The sequence below is a fragment of the Salmo salar genome, chromosome ssa02 (assembly GCF_905237065.1).
Source record: "Salmo salar chromosome ssa02, Ssal_v3.1, whole genome shotgun sequence".
Classification (NCBI taxonomy): Eukaryota; Metazoa; Chordata; class Actinopteri; order Salmoniformes; family Salmonidae; genus Salmo; species Salmo salar.
Genome location: NC_059443.1, coordinates 71,990,910 through 72,013,197, shown reverse-complemented (window position 1 = coordinate 72,013,197; position 22,288 = coordinate 71,990,910). Strand labels below are relative to the sequence as shown.

At 44.4% G+C, this 22,288-nt stretch overlaps 1 protein-coding gene and 1 long non-coding RNA gene across 5 annotated transcripts; one reads left to right on the top strand and one right to left on the bottom strand.

Annotated features, from left to right (window-relative positions):
• Positions 1–647: 647 nt before the first annotated feature.
• LOC106596075 (uncharacterized) lies at positions 648–21,514 on the bottom strand. 2 transcript variants are annotated; one of them, XR_006762359.1, is made up of 4 exons: positions 21,158–21,514; positions 5,300–5,442; positions 2,421–2,475; positions 648–1,327 (listed from the first exon to the last, which is right to left on the bottom strand). It is a non-coding gene; the product is annotated as an uncharacterized lncRNA (long non-coding RNA). The 2 variants fall into 2 exon arrangements; XR_006762358.1 differs by lacking the exon at positions 648–1,327 and having other exon boundaries at positions 2,219–2,475.
• LOC106595944 (alpha-2-macroglobulin-like) lies at positions 6,756–18,952 on the top strand. Of its 3 annotated transcripts, none has more exons than XM_045709493.1 (37): positions 6,756–6,843; positions 7,679–7,766; positions 7,945–8,125; positions 8,477–8,633; positions 8,844–8,896; positions 9,249–9,269; positions 9,509–9,674; positions 9,770–9,854; positions 10,524–10,674; positions 10,766–10,886; positions 11,247–11,356; positions 11,452–11,625; positions 11,965–12,198; positions 12,525–12,591; positions 12,670–12,812; positions 12,917–13,066; positions 13,393–13,545; positions 13,662–13,749; positions 13,905–14,052; positions 14,304–14,529; positions 14,614–14,740; positions 14,809–14,930; positions 15,023–15,074; positions 15,145–15,228; positions 15,329–15,505; positions 15,849–15,924; positions 16,056–16,212; positions 16,288–16,362; positions 16,754–16,916; positions 17,080–17,270; positions 17,485–17,700; positions 17,804–17,928; positions 18,132–18,222; positions 18,301–18,369; positions 18,473–18,578; positions 18,691–18,744; positions 18,862–18,952. In XM_045709493.1, exons 2-36 carry the CDS (start codon positions 7,681–7,683, stop codon positions 18,729–18,731), a joined length of 4,386 nt encoding a protein of 1,461 aa, XP_045565449.1. In that variant the 5' UTR covers positions 6,756–6,843; positions 7,679–7,680; the 3' UTR covers positions 18,732–18,744; positions 18,862–18,952. The 3 variants fall into 3 exon arrangements, with proteins under 3 accessions (XP_045565449.1, XP_045565442.1, XP_045565433.1); XM_045709486.1 differs by having other exon boundaries at positions 12,667–12,812; positions 13,908–14,052; XM_045709477.1 differs by having other exon boundaries at positions 12,667–12,812.
• Positions 21,515–22,288: the final 774 nt, after the last annotated feature.

Genomic DNA, 22,288 nt, shown 5'->3' with positions numbered 1-22,288 from the left:
AAAATAATTTGCCGGTACTTCCAACCGGCCTCACGACCACGTGTAACCCTGCCAGCCCAGGAACTCCACATCCGGCTTCTTCACCTGCGGGATCGTCTGCGGACAGCTGATGAAACGGGAGTATTTCTGTCTGTAGTAAAGCCTTTTCGTGGGGGGAAACCTCATTCTGATGGTCTGACTCAGTGGGTGGGCCCCTGCCCAGTCACATGACTGCCCAGTCACATGAAATCCATAGATCAGGGCCTAATTTATTTCAATTGACTACTTTCCTTATATGAACTGTAACTCTGTAAAATCATTGAAGATGTAGCGTTAATATTTTATCAGCATATTAAAGATGGCGAAATATCAACCCAATTCAGTGGTCACTTAAGGGTGTAATGATATCAAGTGCATTCTATCCGTGAACTCAAACTCCGATTAGGATTCTGACAGTCAGTTTCCAGGGGGAACGCAATCACATGTGGCACTGAGTGTCTTATACTCACATTGTTAATTCCAAATGGACCTCTGACCCCTACACGTCTTAGACACTCTGGTATATCTGCGAGGATTATGTCAGTGGTATTGTCAGGTCGCTATTTGTTTTGGGAACAAAACATGAAAGTGACGATTATTGTATGGGACAATATACAAACGTGTTTGAGATCATTTGAAAAATACAATTTTATTGAGTACTTTTATTTATTGGTTTTCAGTTTGATAAATATGAAAATATAATGAATTGGTCATTAGTTGATCTGAATGTAACGATTTGAAGGTTTTTTTTGGGGTGGGGTTGTGAAATTCTAGCAAAATAAATGGGGTCCACAGAAATTTGGTCTGAAAATGGTCTCCCCGCTAAAGAAGTTAATACCACTGGGCTAGTAGGAGTTACCACCATATTTCTAGTACCGCTCATTTCAAATCAGTCAGGGAAGTGACAAGTGCACACTTTGGGAGGAAGGACCCTATATCTCTATAGGGATTCTAGTCCCTTCTGTCGTATCATGTAGAGAAGGTTTTGGCTTTGGACTTCCTTTTTCTGGGCAGCAGAGGAGGGGAGAGGGCGGTAGCCAGAGGTTCCTCTTTGACAGGTGTGGCTGAGGAGGAGGAGGAAGGGGGTGGTAACCCCAAACAAAGAGAACCAGGTTCCAGCTTGACCCTGGAGGTCTTGGGGGAGTGTGGTGAGCGAGGTGACCCAGCTTTAGGCCTCTTGGCTGGGGAGGCTTGGTGGGCGGAGGGGCAGCTGTGCTTGTTCAGACACACGGAGCAGAGAGGATTGACAGGTAGACACACATGTTGACCAAACCCCACCAGCGACCAGTTGATCTCACTCCATAGATCCCTGTGTCGGGGAAGAGAGAGGAAGATCATCAATCACCATCCCCGTCTTCATCAAAATCATGTCAGACAGAAATCACAAGGCCAAATGTTTCCCTTTCCTGCTGTAAGGGATCTGATTGGTGGTGTGGTCCAGTGGTGTGGGGGCTGTGCTTTGGCAAAGTGGGTGGGGTTATATCCTACCTGTTTGGCCCTGTCCGGGGGTTTCATCGGATGGGGCCACAGTGTCTCCTGACCCCTCCTGTCTCAGCCTCCAGTATTTATGCTGTGTCGGGGGGCTAGGGTCAGTCTGTCACATCTGGAATATTTCTCTTGTCTTTTCCGGTCGGTGTCCTGTGTGAATTTAAATATGCTCTCTCTAATTCTCTCTTTCTCTTTTTCTTTCTTTCTCTCTCTCGGAGGACCTGAGCCCTAGGATCATGCCTCAGGACTACCTGGCTTGATGACTCCTTGCCGTCCCCAGTTCACCTGGCCGTGCTGCTGCTCCAGTTCCAACTGTTCTGCCTGCAGCTATGGAACCCTGACCTGTTCACCGGACGTGCTACCTGTCCCAGACCTGCTGTCCCAGACCTTCTGGAACCCTGACCTGTTCACCGGACGTGCTACCTGTCCCAGACCTGCTGTTTTCAACTCTCTAGAGACAGCAGGAGCGGTAGAGATACTCTCAAAGATCGGCTATGAAAAAGCCAACTGACACTTACTCTTGTGTTACTGACTTGTTGCACCCTTGACAACTACTATGATTATTATTATTTGACCATGCTGGTCATTTATGAACATTTGAACATCTTGGCCATGTGCTGTTCTAATCTCCACCCGGCACAGCCAGAAGAGGACTGGCCACCCCTCATAGCCTGGTTCCTCTCTAGGTTTCTTCCTAGGTTTTGGCCTTTCTAGGGAGTTTTTCCTAGCCACCGTGCTTCTACACCTGCATTGCTTGCTGTTGGTTTTAGGCTGGGTTTCTGTACAGCACTTTGAGATATCAGCTGATGTAAGAAGGGCTATATAAATACATTTGATTTGATTTGATTGATCAGTGACTGGTTAACGTGTGACCTGATGGGTCAGAGGTACAGGAAGTGGTGTTGTCTGGTTACCTTGGTAACCAGTCTTCCAGGGCCTTGCTTCTCTCCTCTGGGTTCTTGGTCCCACCTCTCGTCCATCCGAGCCGGTTGGAGATACGGTGAACGTGTGTACATACACACACACACACACACACACACACACACACACACAATAAAAACAACAAAGTAGAAAAACTATCCCATTATAAAGACGCCCACTATATAATCCCAATAGAACTACCACTCTGCACAACATGCAGACTAAAGTATGGGATTTGTAGACCTACAGTTGAAGTCGGAAGTTTACATACATTTAGATTGGAGTCATTAAAACTTGTTTTTCAACCACTCCACAAATTTCTTGTTAACTAACTATAGTTTTGGCAAGTCGGTTGTACATGACACAAGTCATTTTTCCAACAATTGTTTACAGACAGATTATTTCACTTATAATTCACTGTATCACAATTCCAGTGGGTAAGAAGTTTACATACACTAAGTTGACTGTGCCTTTAAACAGCTTGGAAAATTCCAGAAAATGATGTCATGGCTTTAGAAGCTTCTGATAGGCTAATTGACATCATTTGAGTCAATTGGAGGTGTACCTGTGGATGTATTTCAAGCCCTACCTTCAAACTCAGTGCCTCTTTGCTTGACATCATGGGAAAATCAGCCAAGAGCTCAGAAACAAAAATTGTAGAACTACACAAGTCTGGTTCATCCTTGGGGGCAATTTCCAAACGCCTGAAGGTACCACGTTCATCTGTACAAACAATAGTACGCAAGTATAAACACCATGGGACCACGCAGCCGTCATACCGCTCAGGAAGGAGACACGTGCTGTCTCCAAGAGATGAAGTACTTTGGTTCGAAAACTGCAAATCAATCCCAGAACAGCAGAGGACCTTGTGAAGATGCGGGAGGAAACAGGTACAAAAGTATCTATATCCACAGTAAATTGAGTCCTATATCGACATAACCTGAAAGGCCGCTCAGCGAGGAAGAAGCCACTGCTCCAAAACCGCTATAAAAAAAGCCAGACTACGGTTTGCAACTGCACATGAGGACAAAGATCGTACTTTTTGGAGAAATGTCCTCTGGTCTGATGAAACAAAAATAGAACTGTTTGGCCATAATGACCATTGTCATGTTTGGAGGAAAATGGGGGAGGCTTGCAAGCTGAAGAACACCATCCCAACCTTGAAGCACGGGGGTGGCAGCATCATGTTGTGGGGGTGCTTTGCTGCAGGAGGGACAGGTGCACTTCGCAAAATAGATGGCATCATGAGGGAGAAAATGATGTGGATATATTGAAGCCACGTCTCAAGACATCAGTCAGGAAGTTAAAGCTTGGTCGCAAATGCGTCTTCCAAATGGACAATGACCCCAAGCATACTTCCAAAGTTGTGGCAAAATGGCTTAAGGAAAACAAAGTCAAGGTACTGGAGTGGCCATCACAAAGCCCTGACCTCAATCCTATAGAAAATGTGTGGGCAGAACTGAAAAAAGCGTGTGCGAGTAAGGAGGCCTACAAACCTGACTCAGTTACTCCAGCTCTGTCAGCAGGAATGGGCCAAAATTCACTCAACTTATTGTGGGAAGCTTGTGGAAGGCTATCTGAAATGTTTGACCCAAGTTAAACAATTTAAAGGCAATGCTAGCAAATACTAATTGAGTGTATGTAAACTTCTGACCCAATGGGAATGTGATGAAAGAAATTAAAGCTGAAAAAAATAATTCTCTACTATTATTCTGACATTTCACATTCTTCAAATAAAGTGCTGATCCTCACTGACCTAAGACAGGGAATTTTGACTAGGATTAAATGTCACAAATTGTGAAAAACTGAGTGTTTAAATGTATTTGGCTAAGGTGTATGTCAAGTTCTGACTTCAACTGTATATTATTTTATTTTATTTTTTATTTCACCTTTATTTAACCAGGTAGGCTGATTGAGAACAAGTTCTCATTTACAACTGCGGCATGGCAAAGATAAAGCAAAGCGGTGTGACACAGACAACAACACAGAGTTACACATGAAGTAAACGATAAAGAAGCCAATAACACAATAAACAAGTCAATGACACAGTAGAAAAAAAATAAAGTCTATATACAGTGTGTGCAAAAGGCATGAGGAGGTAGGAAATAAATAGGCCATAGGAGCGAATAATTACAATTTAGCAGATTAACACTGGAGTGATAAATGAGCATATGATGATGTGCAAGTAGAGATACTGGTGTGCAAAAGAGCAGAAAAGTAAATAAAATAAAAACAGTATGGGGATGAGGTAGGTAGATCGGGTGGGCAATTTACAGATGGACTATGTACAGCTGCAGCGATCGGTTAGCTGCTCAGATAGCTGATGTTTAAAGTTGGTGAGGGAAATAAAAGTCTCCAATTTCAGCGATTTTTGCAATTCGTTCCAGTCACTGGCAGCAGAGAACTGGAAGGAAAGGCGGCCAAATGAGGTGTTGGCTTTGGGGATGACCAGTGAGATATACCTGCTGGAACGTGTGCTACGTTTGGTGGGTGTTGTTATCGTGACCAGTGAACTGAGATAAGGCGGAGCTTTACCTAGCATAGACTTATAGATGACCTGGAGCCAGTGGGTCTGACGACTTGAGCATACAGGTCGCAGAGGTGGGTGGTATAAGGTGATTTGGTAACAAAACGGATGGCACTGTGATAGACTGCATCCAGTTTGCTGAGTAGAGTATTGGAAGCTATTTTGTAGATGACATCGCCAAAGTCGAGGATCGGTAGGATAGTCCGTTTTACTAGGGTAAGTTTGGCGGCGTGAGTGAAGGAGGCTTTGTTGTGAAATAGAAAGCCGATTCTAGATTTGATTTTGGATTGGAGATGTTTAATATGAGTCTGGAAGGAGAGTTTACAGTCTAGTAGCCATACCTACCTATGCCAGAGACCTGGTGCCAGGTGAGCCATCTTGGGTCCAACTCCAGGTAGTCGTACCAGGCCCTCCACTGTGTTAGAGATGTCCCCTCTAAACTCTCTCTGGAGTATCACTGATGTCTGCTTCAGGTACTTCACCTTGGTCTGGAGGAGGGGGGGTAGGAGAGAAGACATGTCAAGGTTTTATTCATACTCATGTTCAAAGGAAGACATGGTGCAGTAAGGGTGTGTCTTCAGAAAGTATTCTCACCGCTTTACTTTTTCCACATGGTACAGCCTGAATTTAAAATGGATTACACTGAGATTTGTTTGGTCACTGGCCTACCCACAATACCCCATAATGTCAATGTGGAATTGTTTTTTATTGATGTATTATTTACAAATGAATTACAAATAAAAAGCTGAAATGTCTTGTCAATAAGTATTCAACCTCTTTGTTATGGCAAGCCTAAATAAGTTCAGGAGTAAAAATGTGCTTAACAAGTCACATAGGTTGGACTCACTGTGTGCAGTAATGACTACCTCATCTTTGTACCGCACACATAGAATTATCTGTAAGGTCCCTCAGTGGAGCAGTGAATTTCAAACACAGATACAACCACAAAAACTTGGGAGGTTTTCCAATGGCTCATAAAGTAGAGCAGATGGGTTGGTAGATGGGGGAAAATAAAAAGCAGATATTGAATATCCCTTTGAACATGGTGAAGTTATTAATTACACTTTGGATGGTGTGTCGATACACCCAGTCACTACAAAGATGCAGGCGTCCTTCCCAACTCAGTTGCCAGTGAGGAAGGAAGCTGCTCAGGGATTTTACCATCAGGCCAATGGTGACTTTAAAACAGTTACAGAGTTGAATGGCTGTGATAGGAGGGGATTGATTCAATTATCTGTCCTGCGTCAAAACAAAGTGATGTAGGTCAAATCAAATCAAACTTTATTTGTCACATGCGCCGAATACAACAAGTGTAGACTTTACCGTGAAATGCTTACTTACAAGCCCGTAATTAACCAACAGTGCAGTTCAAGAAGAAGAAGAACATATTTACCAAGTAGACTATAATAAAAAGTAACACAATAAGAATAACAATAACGAGGCTATATACAGGGGGCACCGGTACCGAGCCCACAGGCTAGTTGAGGTCATCAACATGTAGGTGGGGGCGAAGTGACTAAGCATAGGTAACAAACAAACAGCGAGTTGCAGCAGTGTACAAAAGCACGTGGAGTAATGATTTGGGAGTGTTCATATACATAGGCCTAAAAGGGTTTGGTCTTGATAAAAACCCCATATGTGCTTCAGCATTTGATGGATAGAATACATGTTGTAGACCTATGTTCCTGAATTACTGTACGCGCCATGCTGCCTTGTTGACAACATGATCGAGCATTTGAAATGGCCGTTCAGTCTAATCGAACTCCCTGAATATCCAGCAGGTGCGAGCGCTTAGTAATTAGAAAAAAGTCCGGAACTAAGGATATTTATAGGGACATGACCGACGGGGGATATTTACTTTCGACTGAGTCCACAAACAATCCGCTGTGGTGAGTATGCCTTGGTCACAGGTGCTATAGCAACTTGTGGCGCAATCTTATACCCCAAACAACAGGTCCGCGATCAATTAACAAAACAAGTTACTGCCTTGCATTTTTACTTACATCTGGTCTTTTACAGGCTATACCAAATGCAATGCGAAAGACATACTTTTGCAATCTGTGTTTGGCGCCCAGTTTCTAGACCGAGATACTGTAACTCGGTCTAGAAGTAAAACGCTAACCTACGTGCAATTGAGCCTTTTTACCGACCTGTGTCTGCAGCCTGGTGTCATTGACTATATGTAACATAATAAATGTAAATCCGCGAGACTGAAATCCATATGGGAATGTTACGTTTAGTATTTTTACAGAAGACGGCTACTTAAAGCAAAAAGAGTGGCGGGGTGGGTGTAATAAAACTGAAGTATAACATTTGGGGTAAAAAGCAACTTCATCTACTTAGGTAAAAGGGTTAAGGTTAGCAAACATGCTAATTAACTTTACTCCTAATGTTTAGCCTAGATAATGTTAGCTACCTAGCTCATGTTGGCCACAACAAATTGTAATTTGTAAAATGTCCATTTTGCATGGTTTTTAACACATCATACGAAATGGATGACGGGCATCCACAGATGTAAACCATATAAAATGTAATATATCATACTTGAGTGTTTTGCGTATGAAATGGTCTGAGACCATGTCAGTGGGTGGCTGCTTCTGATAATGAATGGAATGCAAGGTTTGCAGTGCCCAGGAAAGAATTTGAAATGGTATTGTTAGGTCTCTCTCTCCATGTAGGAATACTGGGTCATAACGGACTTGGTGGTTTATTTTTCTCCTTTAGTCATGGTTCTTCCTGGGCTTGAGGTTTGGAGATGGATACTCTTTGCCTGCATTCACTGGCTTTGTGTCTGTCAAGAGACTCCAAGACCGTAAGTAAATCTGCAGTCACAAGTTAGACTTGCTTGTCTCGGTTTAATGTTCTGTCAGCAGATTTAGAGCCATTTTTCATCTACCCTTTCTGCAGATCTTTATCCCCCCTGTATATTTCACCTGGCTTTGTGTTTAGAGGTGTACTGATTTTCCCGTTGCCGGGTGTGTTCTCTGTAGGGTTTACATGGTAGCCATTCCTGCAGTGATCCAGGCAGGCTCAGAGGCCAAGCTTTGTGCCAGCCTTCTGCAGCCCAACGAGACCCTGGTCATGACCATATCTCTGATGGCCGACGGGCAGAACAAAACACTTCTCCACGAGACTTCTGACCAAGAGTTTCACCGCTGCTTCCAGTTTCAGGTCAGCCCAGCACTGGTGGACATCTAGAGCCATTCCAATAAGAGTGTACTGTACTTCTCAGCTTTGATGCATCGCTTAGGTTGTTTGTGCAATGCCAGCTTGTGGCCTACCAGAACTTTTCTTCCGATTCAGGTTTTGATTGCATGCTAGTGTATATACTATGGAAACAATTTATATATGTAACTTAAAGTACGCTGAGTGCATAATGTGATCCCTGCAGGAGTTACACGCTCTACCTTGAAGTTGCTAGTGGCACGCTCTTACCAGCTGGGCCACACGGCACCACATTTTAATGTCCTATGTTATCGGTCCGTTAGTTCACCGGTGTTGCTCTGTCTCGGTCTCTGACAGGCCCCTCATGTGAAGAGCGACGAAGTGCACAACTTTAAGGTGGAGGTTCGAGGGGTAACATTTCTATCAACAGAGGAGAGAAGGGTCATGATCAAACCCTACGGCCCCATGACGTTCATCCAAACGGACAAACCAATCTACAACCCAGGACAAACGGGTAATGTTAGAGCCACTGGTCTGGTCCTGTCCACTCTGCGTGGCTTATGAGGATTGTAGAGGGAAACGGTAGACATCTGAAGAGCCTCGTTGTTCAGGAATGTGGTGCAGATGCAGTAAACCCACTGGGTTCACTCAGGATGGAAATCCTCAACCAGTATTTCTGGGAATCCTTGGAATTTTCTAATATTCTTATTGTGTTTGTCTACAGTGCATTTTAGAGTCGTCACCTTGGATACCAATTTTAGCCCTGTCAATCAGTTGGTGAGTTGGAAATATAATATTGAAAATAGTCTTTTAGGTCAGTCTCTACTATTTCAAAGCCAAATACAGAAGTGTGGCAATACTGTGATGGCCATAGCAATCTGGTATTATGTGACACTATGTACAGCAAGCAGCCAGCCAGGACATGGGGTTTCCATTCATGTTGGTCAGAATAGAATCATCTCTTCCTGAGATTGAATTGCCATTCCCAGTGCAAATGCTACATGTGATGTTTACGTTAAGCCACCAAGCCAATAGTTCCTGTGGTTGTAGACAGTTATGCTCCCCTGCTGTTTTGGAATTGGTGTTATTAATGAAACATGAACCCATCTCTTGTCTTTGCCCTTCACAGTACAACATTGTGGAACTTGAGGTAAGATCCTTGTTAGTCTAACTTTATGTTGACTGTCAGTGTAAATACTGCAACATTATGACTCCCCCAGCTAGCTAGCTAGGTCCTCATTTCCACCTACTGTAGAACGTAGCCAAAGACTTCCAGTCAGCTTTGTGTGATCTGGGCCCCCTTCAGTAAATGCATGTTGCAGATAGAAATGTCATGAATAGAGCTGACTCCTTGTCCTGCTGAAGGTTCCCCTTCCTATGAACCAACAGGATGTTAATCGCAACCGGATTGGACAGTGGGTCAACACTACATCCAGTGGCAACATTCTGCAGCTTTCTCACCCCCTGAACTCTGAAGCACCTGTAGGATCCTATACCATTGTAGTGTGGATTGGTGAAGAGAAAATCTACCACAACTTCAAAGTAGAAAAGTATGGTAGGTTGAGTTTCTCTTTCATGCTAGGTAATGTTGAAGGATGCATCACAATCCTGGAACGTTCTAGAGTTGACTGCTGTTCTTTTTCTCTGTAGTTTTGCCCAAGTTTGAGATCCAGATGAACCTCACTGACAAGATCAGCGTTGTTCAAGAAGAGTATGAAGTGAAAGTGTGTGCAGAGTGAGTAAACACTATTGGTGATTTGCAATGTATTGTAGTTAGTCCACTAAATGTCATTCTAGTCTCATTACGCTAATGCAGACCTGGGTTGAAATACTATTAGAAGTATTTAATTTACTTTCACATTTGAAAGTAAGGATTTGGATCTTTGAAAATACAAGTAAATCACATTTTATTGGTCACAACGCGGGTGCAGCAATATGTAACAATTTCACAAATATCTAAGGAATGATCAATGTCAGAGGTATAGAATACAGTATATACATATGAGATGGTGTGACTAGTATTCCAATGATTTCAAGTCTGTAGGCAGCAGCCTCTGCTAGTACTGTAGCTTCATGTGGAAATTGTTTAAAATCTAAATATGCATTAATGAGCCATGCTAATTGAAGACCTATAGTGCTGCTGAGATTTGTTAGTGGCATTTACATGAACAGCGGGTTCTTAGGTCATAAAGCGTCTGGGATTAGGATCAGGTCCCACCCTGACATGTGACCTTGTTCATTATGATCTATAGTTAAAACTGATCCCATTCTGAGGCTCTATGAAGACAGGTCCAGATTCATTGACCATGTTAAATACGTGACTTAAAGCCTTTAGGTGTTCTGTTTTTAATATGGTAACTGGATGTAGGAAATTGACACTTGTCTTGTTGTGAATTGAAATCAGATACACGTATGGGCAGCCTGTACCTGGTAAAGCAGGGGTGAAGTTGTGCCGACCCTTGGTGGACAATGCAGTGATACCAATAACAATTGATGAGAGAAATCCACAAGGAGTTCCTGATTACACACCTCCATGCCACAAAGAGTCAATAGAGGTTTGTATGCTTTCCTATAACTAGTAGTGCTGTATTTACCAACGGATTACATTTAAATCTGTTTTTGTGTGGTTCTGCTTGCTTTTCCTAGATGGACCATACTGGCTGTGCTTCTTATGCCTTCAACTTGGCAATTTTCACAAAGAATGCAGGAGAGAAATTGCTGGGAGACGTGTTTAGTTTCCGTGCAGAAGTTCAGGAGGAGGGGACAGGCAAGTCCTCTATCACAATCATTATGAGATGCATCATGTAATTTACTCAATACAAACCCTTCATTTCACTTCAGCTGATGGCAATGTAACTATTGCCTGTTTCATTAGATCAGGGTTTCCCCTAACTGTCCTGGGGCCCCCCCTGGGTTCACGTTTTGGTTTTTGCCCGAGCGCTACACGGCTGACTCAAATAACCATCTGGTAATGTAGTTTTGATGCTTTGAATCAGCTGTTGTGCTAGGGCAAGAAACTACAAGGTGCACCCGGGGGAGGGGGGGGGTCCAGGACTGAGTTTGGGTTACTCTGCGTTGGCTCAAGGCTGTGAAATATAGCATCCTATTATTTGTCTTCATTTGACAGGTATTACACTGTCAGAGGAAAAAAATGTAGAGCTCTCCTATGTGATTGGAGAATTCACATTTGTTGACACACCCCAAATCTATGAGCATGGATCAATTATCGAAGGCAAGGTAAGTCCAAATGGTGTTCTTGTGGATGCTTTTTGTTTGTCCTGCTTCCTGAAGTACCAGTATGTGGTGTCACTTCATTCATACCTTTTCCTCAGATAAATGCTGTTCGCTTTAACAACACACCCATCTCTGACATGTTAGTCTACCTGTTTGAGGAGAAAGGCTGGTCCTCATATCTACGACTACAGAACCTAACCACGGACAGTCGTGGTATTGCCAGGTTCTCGGTCAACACAACCAGTATGCCCAAAGAGAATATTAACCTCGTAGTAAGTATGATTCCTTGTCGGTTTGAGAGACTTTATACTCCATGCCTGGAGACCGTAAGGGGTGCGTGTTTAGTTTGTTGCCCTACGCAGCTGACTTCAAATAATGAACTCTTCATCCAGATTTGAATCAGCTGTGCAGTGTTGTGGGGGGGGTAAACGCTGCCCTAAGGCCATGACCCTAACGTGCTGTGACCAAGATGGGCTAGGTGGAAGTAAGGTGGATCTGTTATTGTATTGTTTCCCGTCATCCTCTCAGATCCCCACTGTATATAGGACGGGGTCTAGGGGTTGATTTAGGATTGGGCCTTTAGTTAGACTCTTCCTTTTGTTCCTTTCCAGGTGAGTGACACCCCACAAGTGGAGTACCCAGGATACAGGGTCCCCTATTTCAACAGAGGGCAACACGTCCTCTCACTGATCCAGCCCGCTGCCCCAGACAGTAAACCGTCCAGCTCCCTGGCTATTCAGAAGATGGAGAAACCACTGGCATGTGGGCAGGCAGTGTCAATCACCATCCGCTATGCCATCGTAGGGGAGACTGTCCCAAAGGGCTCTGTGGATGTCCTCTACCTGGTGAGTAGAACCAGGAACAACCTGCAAACCCATGGTGCCTCTGAAATGGCACCATATTTCCTAGTTGCACTCCTTTTGACCAGGATCATTTCAGACGTTGCCCCAGCCACACTTTCAAAGGAAGGATGTTCCTATACTGCACCAATACTCCTAATCAACCACGGTAACCCAAGCTAGCTCATGTTACAAATTGGAATTCGTAGCCTATATGAAATGGATGATGGACATCCACAACATAACGTATCATACTAATTGGAGTCCTGGATTTGTTTACCAGGTTGCAGTGGCTCCTCTGAGTTGCTGAGAACTGTTCCCTTTCCCTCCAGGCCTTATCCAGAGGGGTCATAGTTCAGCATGGACACATCAATGTTACTGTGCAGCAGGACAGTCCTGGTGAGTGGGTTTCATTAAGTGATTCTGACCGTTCTGGAAGGTGCTTGATGACAGTGACCTGCTCTTGCGTTGCAGTAGCTGAGGGTGACGTCACCTTGAAGTTGGCAGTGGTTCCAGAGATGGCACCGGTGGTTCAGCTCCTGGTGTACAGTATGCTACCCAGTGAGACTGTCATTGCCCACAGCATGAACTTCCCCACTGAGAAATGCTTCAGGAACCAGGTGTGTGCAGGAGTCTGTCATTGTTGCCACTTTATGAAAGGTGTCCAGTATTTCCATGCAGACTGTATCATACCTGGAGTAATGGTATCTGATGTGTATGCCAGGTGTTGGTGGCGTTCTCGCCCTCCAACGCTGTCCCAGGGGAGGAGAACACCCTGCGTCTCTCGGCCCAGCCCGGTTCCCTCTGTGGCCTCAGTGCTGTGGACCAGAGTGTTGGCATCATGGAGCCAGGGAAGAGGCTGGATGCTGACAAGGTAACGGAGCTCCTGAAGTGAACAACAGTGGTACCACCATACCTACAGTTTTGGTGGTGCTGGGAATACAACCAGTGACTACAGCAGACATGGAGTGGATCTGTTCACTGGTTATTTGGGGAGCTTTTATCAAATGTAATGAGACTCGTTCTCTGGCTTGACGCCCACTTTCTATTGACTCTGGGTAACTGGAAAGCACCTCCTTATTGACGTTTAGCAATGGAAAACCAAAATTGAGTGTCCTTTTATTCAAGGGCAAGTAGTCCTCCCACTTTCAGTCCCCAATGAACAAGAGAATTTCAAGCCTCCCTCTTGTCCCATTCCAGATATTTGATTTGTTACCAGTCAAGGAGACGACCTATATTCCCTACGAGCTTGAAGATCCAGTAGCATGTTTACGTGTTAGACCAAGGAGATTCATAATGCCATACCCATATGGACCGTCTGAGGAGACAAATGATCCTTATGCAGTTTTTCAGGTAAATATTTCTGCCCTGTTTTCTCAACTGTTACAATGTGTTCATCTTCCACTGTTAAACTTAATAGAATGACAAACGGACATTTATTAATAATTAGTTGTTTCTGACATTTCTAGACACTGGGACTGAAGCTAGCGACTAACCTGGATATAAGAGTACCTTCCTGCCTCAGTTACCAGGGGAACCAGTACCGTCGCTCCTATGGTGAGATGTCCTTATTCTCATCATTGCCACAAGTCTTTAATGAACCTTGGGAAATGGATTACCTTTTGCTAGAATAACAAAGCCTGGTTAAACTGGTCTGAGCACAGCATTCAGTCCATTTTTAACTTGACAATAATGGGCATGTTTTGTGTTAGTAGTAGCTTACAGCCAAATGGCTAGGCCTGGATCAGCGGGTCCTAGACGTGAAATGGCTGTGGCACTTGCCGCTCCACCTCCGCCACCCATACAGACGGTCCGTACATTCTTCCCTGAGACGTGGATTTGGGATCTTGTGGAAGTTGGGTAAGTGCTCTGCGCAGTGAGGCTGACCTCTGGTGAAAGCCCTCTTAGCTCTTGCCTCATATCAAAACAGTGGTGTAGATTAGGAACAACTGTAGGCCAGCTTTCTCTTAGGAAAGACCCTTTGACCTCAATGGGTGTCCCTGGTTAGATAAAGCTTAAATGCATTTGGAACAACAAATGGTGTTGAAATTAGTCCTACTCCATTGTACACTTGGTGGCTTTCTGTTTGAACTCTGACCTCTGTATTCCAGGGAGTCTGGATCAGCAGATGTCCCCCTGACAGTCCCAGACACCATCACCACCTGGGAGACTGAGGTCTTCTGCCTGGCCCCCAGTGGCTTCGGTCTGGCTCCTCTGGTGGAGCTCACGGTCTTCCAGCCCTTCTTCCTGGAGCTCACCCTGCCCTACTCAGTCATCCGGGGAGAGCGCTTTGAGCTGAAGGCCACCGTGTTTAATTACCTCTCCAAGTGCATCATGGTACGACAGTGCACCAGGATGGTTTCTTGAGTTGTATTGTTTTTGTCGTACCATGTTATCTTACGACGTGTTCCTCTTTGGCAGGTTTCTGTGACTCCAGCTCTTTCCTCCGACTACACTCTCACACCTGTGCGTGATGTCCAGGACTCCTCGTGCTTGTGTGCCAATGGACGAAAGACCTTCAGTTGGACAATGGCCCCCTCTGTCCTGGGTTAGTCTTCATTCAACTGTTGAAATGGCAGAATGGATGTCAACCTGAGTTGTGTAACCTGTGTGTAGGGGTTTTGAACGTGTCCGTTAGTGCAGCGGCTGTCCAGTCCCACGCTGCGTGTGGCAACGGGGTTGTGAACGTACCGGAGAGAGGACGCGTTGACACAGTCACACGGGGCCTGCTGGTGAAGGTATGTAGTCTACTGCTGTTAGGTTGCACAGATAGTGTCTGGTGTAACTGCCTCTGAAAAGAATCCCTCTCCTCTCCTCTCCTGTCCTCCAGGCTGAGGGAACAGAGAAGAGCCACACCTACAACTGGTTGCTGTGTCCTACCGGTCAGTAATGAATCAGCGTTCACGGTGGTTGATGTGATCATCTTCATTCAGTGCATCTTTGTGTCCACAGGAGAAGCTCTGACAGAGGAGGTGGAAGTACAACTCCCCCAGAATGTGGTGGATGGCTCTGCTAGGATTTCCCTCTCTGTTCTGGGTAAAATAAACCATTGTGTAGTGGTGGGAAGACAACCCTTCTCCAGTGCTGCTGTTTGCTAAAGAGGACAGTGTAACAGAAGTCCCTTGTTTCTCTGTAGGGGACATCCTGGGTCGGGCCCTCAACAACCTGGATGGACTGTTGCAGATGCCGTATGGGTGTGGGGAGCAGAATATGGCCCTGCTCTCCCCCAATATCTACATCCTGGAGTACCTGCGGAATACAAATCAGCTCACGCCAGCCATCCTAGACAAGGCCACCAAGTTCCTCACTAGTGGTAGGAGAGTCCCTTAAAATCTGTCTTGATTAGACACCAAATCCACAAACCGGGCTGGATTTGTCCAACTAGAGGATTTAGGTTTCTATTTTAAAGTGTACCCTGCTGTCATGGTAACGATGGAGCTACATAACAGATGGATTCCTACTGAAGTCATTTGATGGTAGAATATTGACACTGTCTCATAGTGCAGGACTCTCCAACCCTGGTCTAGCTCCCCTTCTAATAATTAGCTGGCTGAATGGGGTTAATTACAGCTTGGTTGGAGGGTAGCTCTCCATGAACGGGGTTAGGGAGCAGAACAACCACTTGGTCACTGTTCATGCTAAAAACCCACCGGCAGGTTACCAAAGGCAGCTGAACTACAAGAATGCTGATGGTGCGTACAGCACGTTTGGACAAGGCTTGGGGAACACCTGGTGAGTACTTGGCTTGTTTTTCACCTACTGGTAGTTTCAATGACGGATAGGACAGTTGACATGTGATGTCATGACTTGGAGCTTGACGATATTATGTCAGGGCTTTTAAATGAATCCGCTTCTTTCTTCAGGCTGACTGCTTTTGTCTTGAGATCCTTTGGCAAAGCCCAGTCTTTCATCTATGTTGACCCGGCGACAATGGAGCAGTCCAAGACTTGGTTGGAACGTCAACAAGGCAAACATGGCTGTTTCAGAGCTTTAGGGAAGCTCTTGAACAACAGAATGAAGGTATTTATATTGCTAACAAACTGAAGGATGTTAAATGTGGCTAGATGCAGTTAGTATTTTAACATTGTTTTCTAGGGTGGAGTGACGGATGAAGTCACACTGACGGCTTACATCACTGCTTCAATGCTGGAGCTCAACATGTCCGTGTCGGTAAGTAGCTTCACTCCACGTAACCGTTTCTCGCAAGTAATTTAGCCTCCTGTATGAAATCAACTGTCATGTAAAGATTCTACAATGACGTAGCCTATGAAATAACAAAGAATGGGCGTTACATAAGCAGATCTGAATCTGTTACTACTGATATGTGCTCCAGCTTGAATCTCTCTAGCCTGGTCCCAGATCTGTTTGTATTGTCTGCTTTCACCTTTATTTTAAGAATCCCATTGAGACCAAGGCGCCCTGCATATACACAATTTATAATATTTACAAGGAAAAAATGATCCCTTTCCTCAGCAAAAAGCTGTCACTAATCAACAATTTGAACGGAACCCAGTCCAGGCTGGCTTGTGTCTTAATGTGCTGCTGTTATTCTGTGCTCCAGGATCCTGTTGTGGACCACAGCTTGTCTTGCCTGAAGAACTCCACCAGTGATATGTCCAACACCTACGCTACTGCTCTGCTGGCCTACACCTTCACCCTGGCAGGTGACATGGAGACACGGGCCCGGCTTCTGCAGCACCTCGACACCATGTCATTTCAAGAGGGTGAGCTATATCTGTTAGTGCTGTCTTCCTAAAAGTGCAAACCTTTGTCCAATCAAACAGCCAAAGTTGATTTGGGGAGGTCAGAACTTTGTTTGGTCTAGTCTGTATTAGGTTATGACTAAGCTAGTCCTTATCCTGACGTGGGTGTGTGTGTGCTCCTCAGGGGGTCTCCTGCACTGGTCCCAGTCCTCCTCGGAGACCTCACCCTCCCTGGAGGTGGAGATCAGCTCCTACGTTCTGCTGGCGTCCCTCAGTGCCTCTTCTCGGTCTACCTCTGACCTGGGCTACGCCTCCCGCATCGTCAGGTGGCTGGTGAGGCAGCAGAACGCCCACGGAGGCTTCTCCTCCACACAGGTATACTTCCCAAACACCAGTGGTCTGAAATGGCACCCTGTGCACTAGTACAGGCAGAACTCTGTGTTCTTCATGTCTAACCTGGTGAGGCTCACTTCCACTGGTACAGGGAATTGGGATATAGTCACTTTAGCAACTGTTCAATTTGGAAAAATCTACCCTTTAAAAACAGTGTTTGTCATTGAAGGTATTGTCCTGTGGTCTGTATGTCTAGGACACCGTGGTGGCCCTCCAGGCCCTGGCTCTCTACTCCACCAGGGTGTTCAGTAGAGGAGGAGCCAGCACAGTGACGCTACGGTCTCCCAGTGGGGAACGGTGCCTCTTCCATGTGAACCAAAACAACAAGCTTCTGTACCAGGAGAGGGCGCTGCAGGACACAGAAGGGAAGTACAGCGTTGAAGTGAAGGGCAGTGCTTGTGCCTCAGTGCAGGTCAGTGAATACACATCTCTGCTCCCAGTCCTGTGGCGCAAGATGCGCTTTAATATACATTACAGGGAAGATGGTTTCCCTGACTTCCTCTTCTCTATCCCAGGTGGTGCTCCACTACAACATCCCTACTCCTACCAGAAGCACAACGCTCAGTATCCAGGTGACTCCAGAGGTGGACTGCAACATCAAGTCTTTGAGACCCAGAGTCACGCTGAAGCTCCAGTCTCGGTAAGAATGAAGGACCCATTTGTATTAATTCTTTAAAATGTGTAATCTTGGAGCATGACTTGCAGAATGGGTTTGACCCAAATGAATCAGTGTTATTAGACCTTAGGTTCAGTCAGAATGCTTATTTGGCAGCCTGGTCTTTATGGCTAAAATAATCCAAGCATTTGATTATTAAAAGCGGTTGTCAATCATGTCTTTCTCAGATATCATGGAAAGGAGCTCACCACCAATATGATTCTAGTGGATTTGAAAATGCTCTCTGGGTTTTCCCCAGATCCAGACTCTTTGGGGAGGGTGAGTTGTTGTGGTGTGACCTTTATCCATGGTGGTCTTTTTTGTTGTCCATGCAATATCAATGACTTGTCTTCACAGCTGAGGGGTTCAAGTCAAGTGGATCGTGTTGATATCAAAGATGACCATGTGTTAATGTACCTGACGGAGGTGAGGTGGAAACCATTCACATGGCACTCCATATAATGGGCTTCATTTAAAAAGAATAGGTTTTGCTGTATAATGAGCAATATGTTTGTTTTTCTCCCAACAGCTGACATCGCTATTGCCTTTCCACATCACCCTGGACATCATACAGGAGCTCCCAGTACAGAATCTAAAGCCAGCGGTGGTCAAAATCTATGACTACTACCAGCCAAGTAAGTTGCTCTACTAACCCTCCCAAAATGTCATTTTTTTTTCTCCCTCTTCTGAGGAACATTTGGGCAACTTGTTTTCATTTACTCAGACTAACCTGTCTTACGGTTACAGGTGACCAGGCTGAGACAGAATACGTCTTCCCTTGCAAGTAGGGGTTCCAAGCTGGTGAGCTATTTTAAATCTCGAATTATTATTGACTCATACTATACATGTAGTATAAATGATTTAGGGAGCCAGTCTTCCTTTAATCGAAATGCTGGTAATGGATTTGCTCCTCGACAGATGGAAGAAGATGACATTGATGTCACACCTGCAACCCTTGAGACGTCTTTCAAGTGCTGAACTGGAAATAAAGTTTTTCATTAGAACCCTTTTCTGGAGCATTTTGTCACACTGATGAGCCTGGGGTACATTAAGCAATGTAATTGGGGGTACAGTTAACAGAGCAGCTCTCTGGAGGTCTAGTTTCCATCTGTGCTGTTAATCAGTGTAACTGTTTTACACAGCTTTGGGTTTTTGTTCCTCAGTCTGTCATGGACCCCTGTAGTTCTCATCAGGGAATGGGCTCAGGACACATTACCACTAAATGATATTAACATCTTCCAAGGGATTGAGTCCTGGCTATGATCTCCTGATGAATGGTGTGGCCAAGGCATGGCAAGATGTGGTGGTAAACACCTCCCAAATCAATGAGATTAACAGAACTGATGACCCAACAGCTACTATAGAGCCCTACTGACAACACGACTCACTAAAATGTATGCAAACATACTGGGATTAAGAGTGTGCTGTGACGCTCATGACCTGACAATGTGTTACGTGAATTAAGTTAACAATGTTCTTAACCTCCCTGGGCAAGGTGGGACATTTGCGTCCCACCTAGTCACTGACCTGCACTGAGGCACAAGCACTGCCCTTCAGTGGAATCGCGTGGCGTGAAATACAAATACCTCAAATGCTATAACTTCAATTTCTCAAACATATGACTGTTTTACACCATTTGAAAGACAAGACTCTCGTTAATCAAACCACATTGTCCGATTTCAAAAAGGCTTTACAGCGAAAGCAAAACATTAGATTATGTCAGGGTACTCTCCTGCCAAAAATAATCACACAGCCATTTTCAAAGCAAGCATATATGTCACAAAAACCACAGCTAAATGCAGCACTAACCTTTGAGCTTCATCACATGACACTCCTAGGACATTATGTTATACAATACATGCATGTTTTGTTCAATCAAGTTCATATATCAAAAACCAGCATTTTACATTAGCATGTGATGTTCAGAACTAGTGAATTTACTAAATTACTCAAGATAACATAATTATTTTAAGAATTATAGATACAGAACTCCTCCTTTATGCAATCGCTGTGTCCGATTTTTAAAATAGCTTTTCGGTGAAAGCACATTTTGCAATATTCTGAGTAGATAGCCCGGCTAGCTATTTTGACACGCACCAAACTCAGATTTACTATAAGAAAAATTGGATTACCTTTGCTGTTCTTCGTCAGAATGCACTCCCAGGACTTCTACTTCAACACCCAATGTTGTTTTGGTTCCAAATAATCCATAGTTATATCCAAATGGCTGCGTTTTTGTTCTTGCGTTCAAGACCCTATCCGACAAAATATTCCATTACCGTACTTCGAAGCATGTCAAACGCTGTTTAAAATCAATTTTTGTGATTTTTCTGGTAAAATAGCGATAATATTCCAACCGGGAGACGTTGTATCCGTTCAAACACTGAAATAAGAAAATGGAGTCTTCACATGCACGCGCGCGCCAGTGTCATTGTTCTCAGAAGGAGCACTCTCCCAAACCCCTACTGTTTTTCGCTCAGAGACTGCAGAGTTATCATTCCACGTTCTGGCGCCCTCTGAGAGCCAATGGGAGCCTTAAATGTCACGTTACAGCAGAGATCCTGTATTTTTGAAAAAGAGGCTACAGAAGGCCAAGAAATGGTCAGACAGGGCTCTTCTCAGGTTTTGGCCTGCCATATGAGTTCTGTTATACTCAGACACCATTCAAACAGTTTTAGAAACTTTAGGGTGTCTACTAATTATATGCATATTCTAGTTTCTGGGCAGGAGTAATAACCAGATTAAATCGGGTACGTTTTTTTATCTGGCCGTGAAAATACTGCCCCCATATCCTAAATGGGTTAATTGACCATTTGAGTTATCTTGTTCGCATAGGACGGTAATTCTCTCACAAAACCTATTTTATAGCCTCTCCTGGTTAATTTACCACTTGTTAATTAACCATTTAAGTTATCCTATTTGCACAAAATCACCGTCCTATTTTTTTATATCCCTTAATAACCTCTCGGCCACTTCAAAGTAAAACACTGACCTCAATTATTAAGCTAGTTTTATTTATGGTAGTGCACATGTACCTCAGGTCTTCGCGGACCTGCTCCCTTATCGATTTTGTTAATACACAAAGTAAAAACACCTTAGTGAATCTGTGTAGAATAACTAAGCTCCTATTATTGATAAATTCCAAGTATTTAGAACATCAAATCCAAGATATCTTAAATCATTCCCCCAAATTCGTAAATAAAGATTTACTGACCTTCGTCTTGTAGGCTGGGAAAAGCAATGTTGGTTGGATTCCGTCACCGTCTCTGCCGACCTTAGGTATATGCCGGCCTGTTATGGAACCCCAATGTCAGGGGACAGGTCTTTAATTTACGGGTCAAAGACCCGCCCGTGCACGGTTTTCGGCGTGTCACCTTTGGACGACAGGGATTGGACGACAGGGACAGGCCCCTTTTCCTGTTACTTTCACAAGGTCGTCTTATCAACTATGCCCTGCTCATTTTGAAATAGTAACAGTGTCCTAGTCTTAAAAAGTCTACCTACTCACACACAGTATTGGATTATAGTCTTTAACACATCATTATAGAATTATTCATTCGAATACATTTCACAAAGTTATATGGTTTCAGAGTGGAATACTTTAGTCAAAAGCCTTAAACAGATCAATTATCTTATCACAATGGGAAAGAAAATACATTCTGGGTTGACTAATGTACAGTCGTGGCCAAAAAGTTGAGAATGACAAATATACATTTTCAGTTTGTATGATGGCAATTTTCATATACTCCAGAATGTTATGAAGAGTGATCAGATGAATTGTGAAGTCCCTCTTTGCCATGCAAATGAACTGAATCCCCCAAAAATATTTTCCACTGCATTTCAGCCCTGCCACAAAAGGACCAGCTTACATGTCAGTGATTTTCTGTCCTTAACACAGGTGTGAGTGATGAGGAGATCACTCTGTCATGCTGATTGAGTTCAAATAAGACTGGAAGCTTCAAAAGGAAGGTGGTGCTTGGAATCATTGTTCTTCCTCTGTCAACTATGGTTTCCTGCAAGGAAACACGTGCCGTCACCATTGCTTTGCACAAAAAGGGCTTCGCGGGCAAGGATATTGCTGCCAGTAAGATTGCACCTAAATCAACCGTTTTATCGGATCATCAAGAACTTCAAGGAGAGCGATTCAATTGTTGTGAAGAAGGCTTCAGGGCGCCCAAGAAAGTCCAGCAAGCGCCAGGACCATCTCCTGAAGTTGATTCAGCTGCGGGATCGGGGCACCACCAGTACAGAGCTTGCTCAGGAATGGCAGGTGTGAGTGCATCTGCACGCACAGTGAGGCGAAGACTTTTGGATAGCCTGGTGTCAAGAAGGGCAGCAAAGAAGC

What these genes read in the sequence shown, in the direction of transcription:
- LOC106595944 (XM_045709477.1), top strand. Translation starts at nt 7,681, where the DNA reads ATGGTTCTTCCTGGGCTTGAGGTTTGGAGATGGATACTCTTTGCCTGC. An exon ending in ACCTCTCCAAGTGCATCATG is followed by an intron (nt 14,530 to 14,613) that starts GTACGACAGTGC and finishes CCTCTTTGGCAG; the next exon opens with GTTTCTGTGACTCCAGCTCT. An exon ending in GTGCTTGTGCCTCAGTGCAG is followed by an intron (nt 17,701 to 17,803) that starts GTCAGTGAATAC and finishes TCTCTATCCCAG; the next exon opens with GTGGTGCTCCACTACAACAT.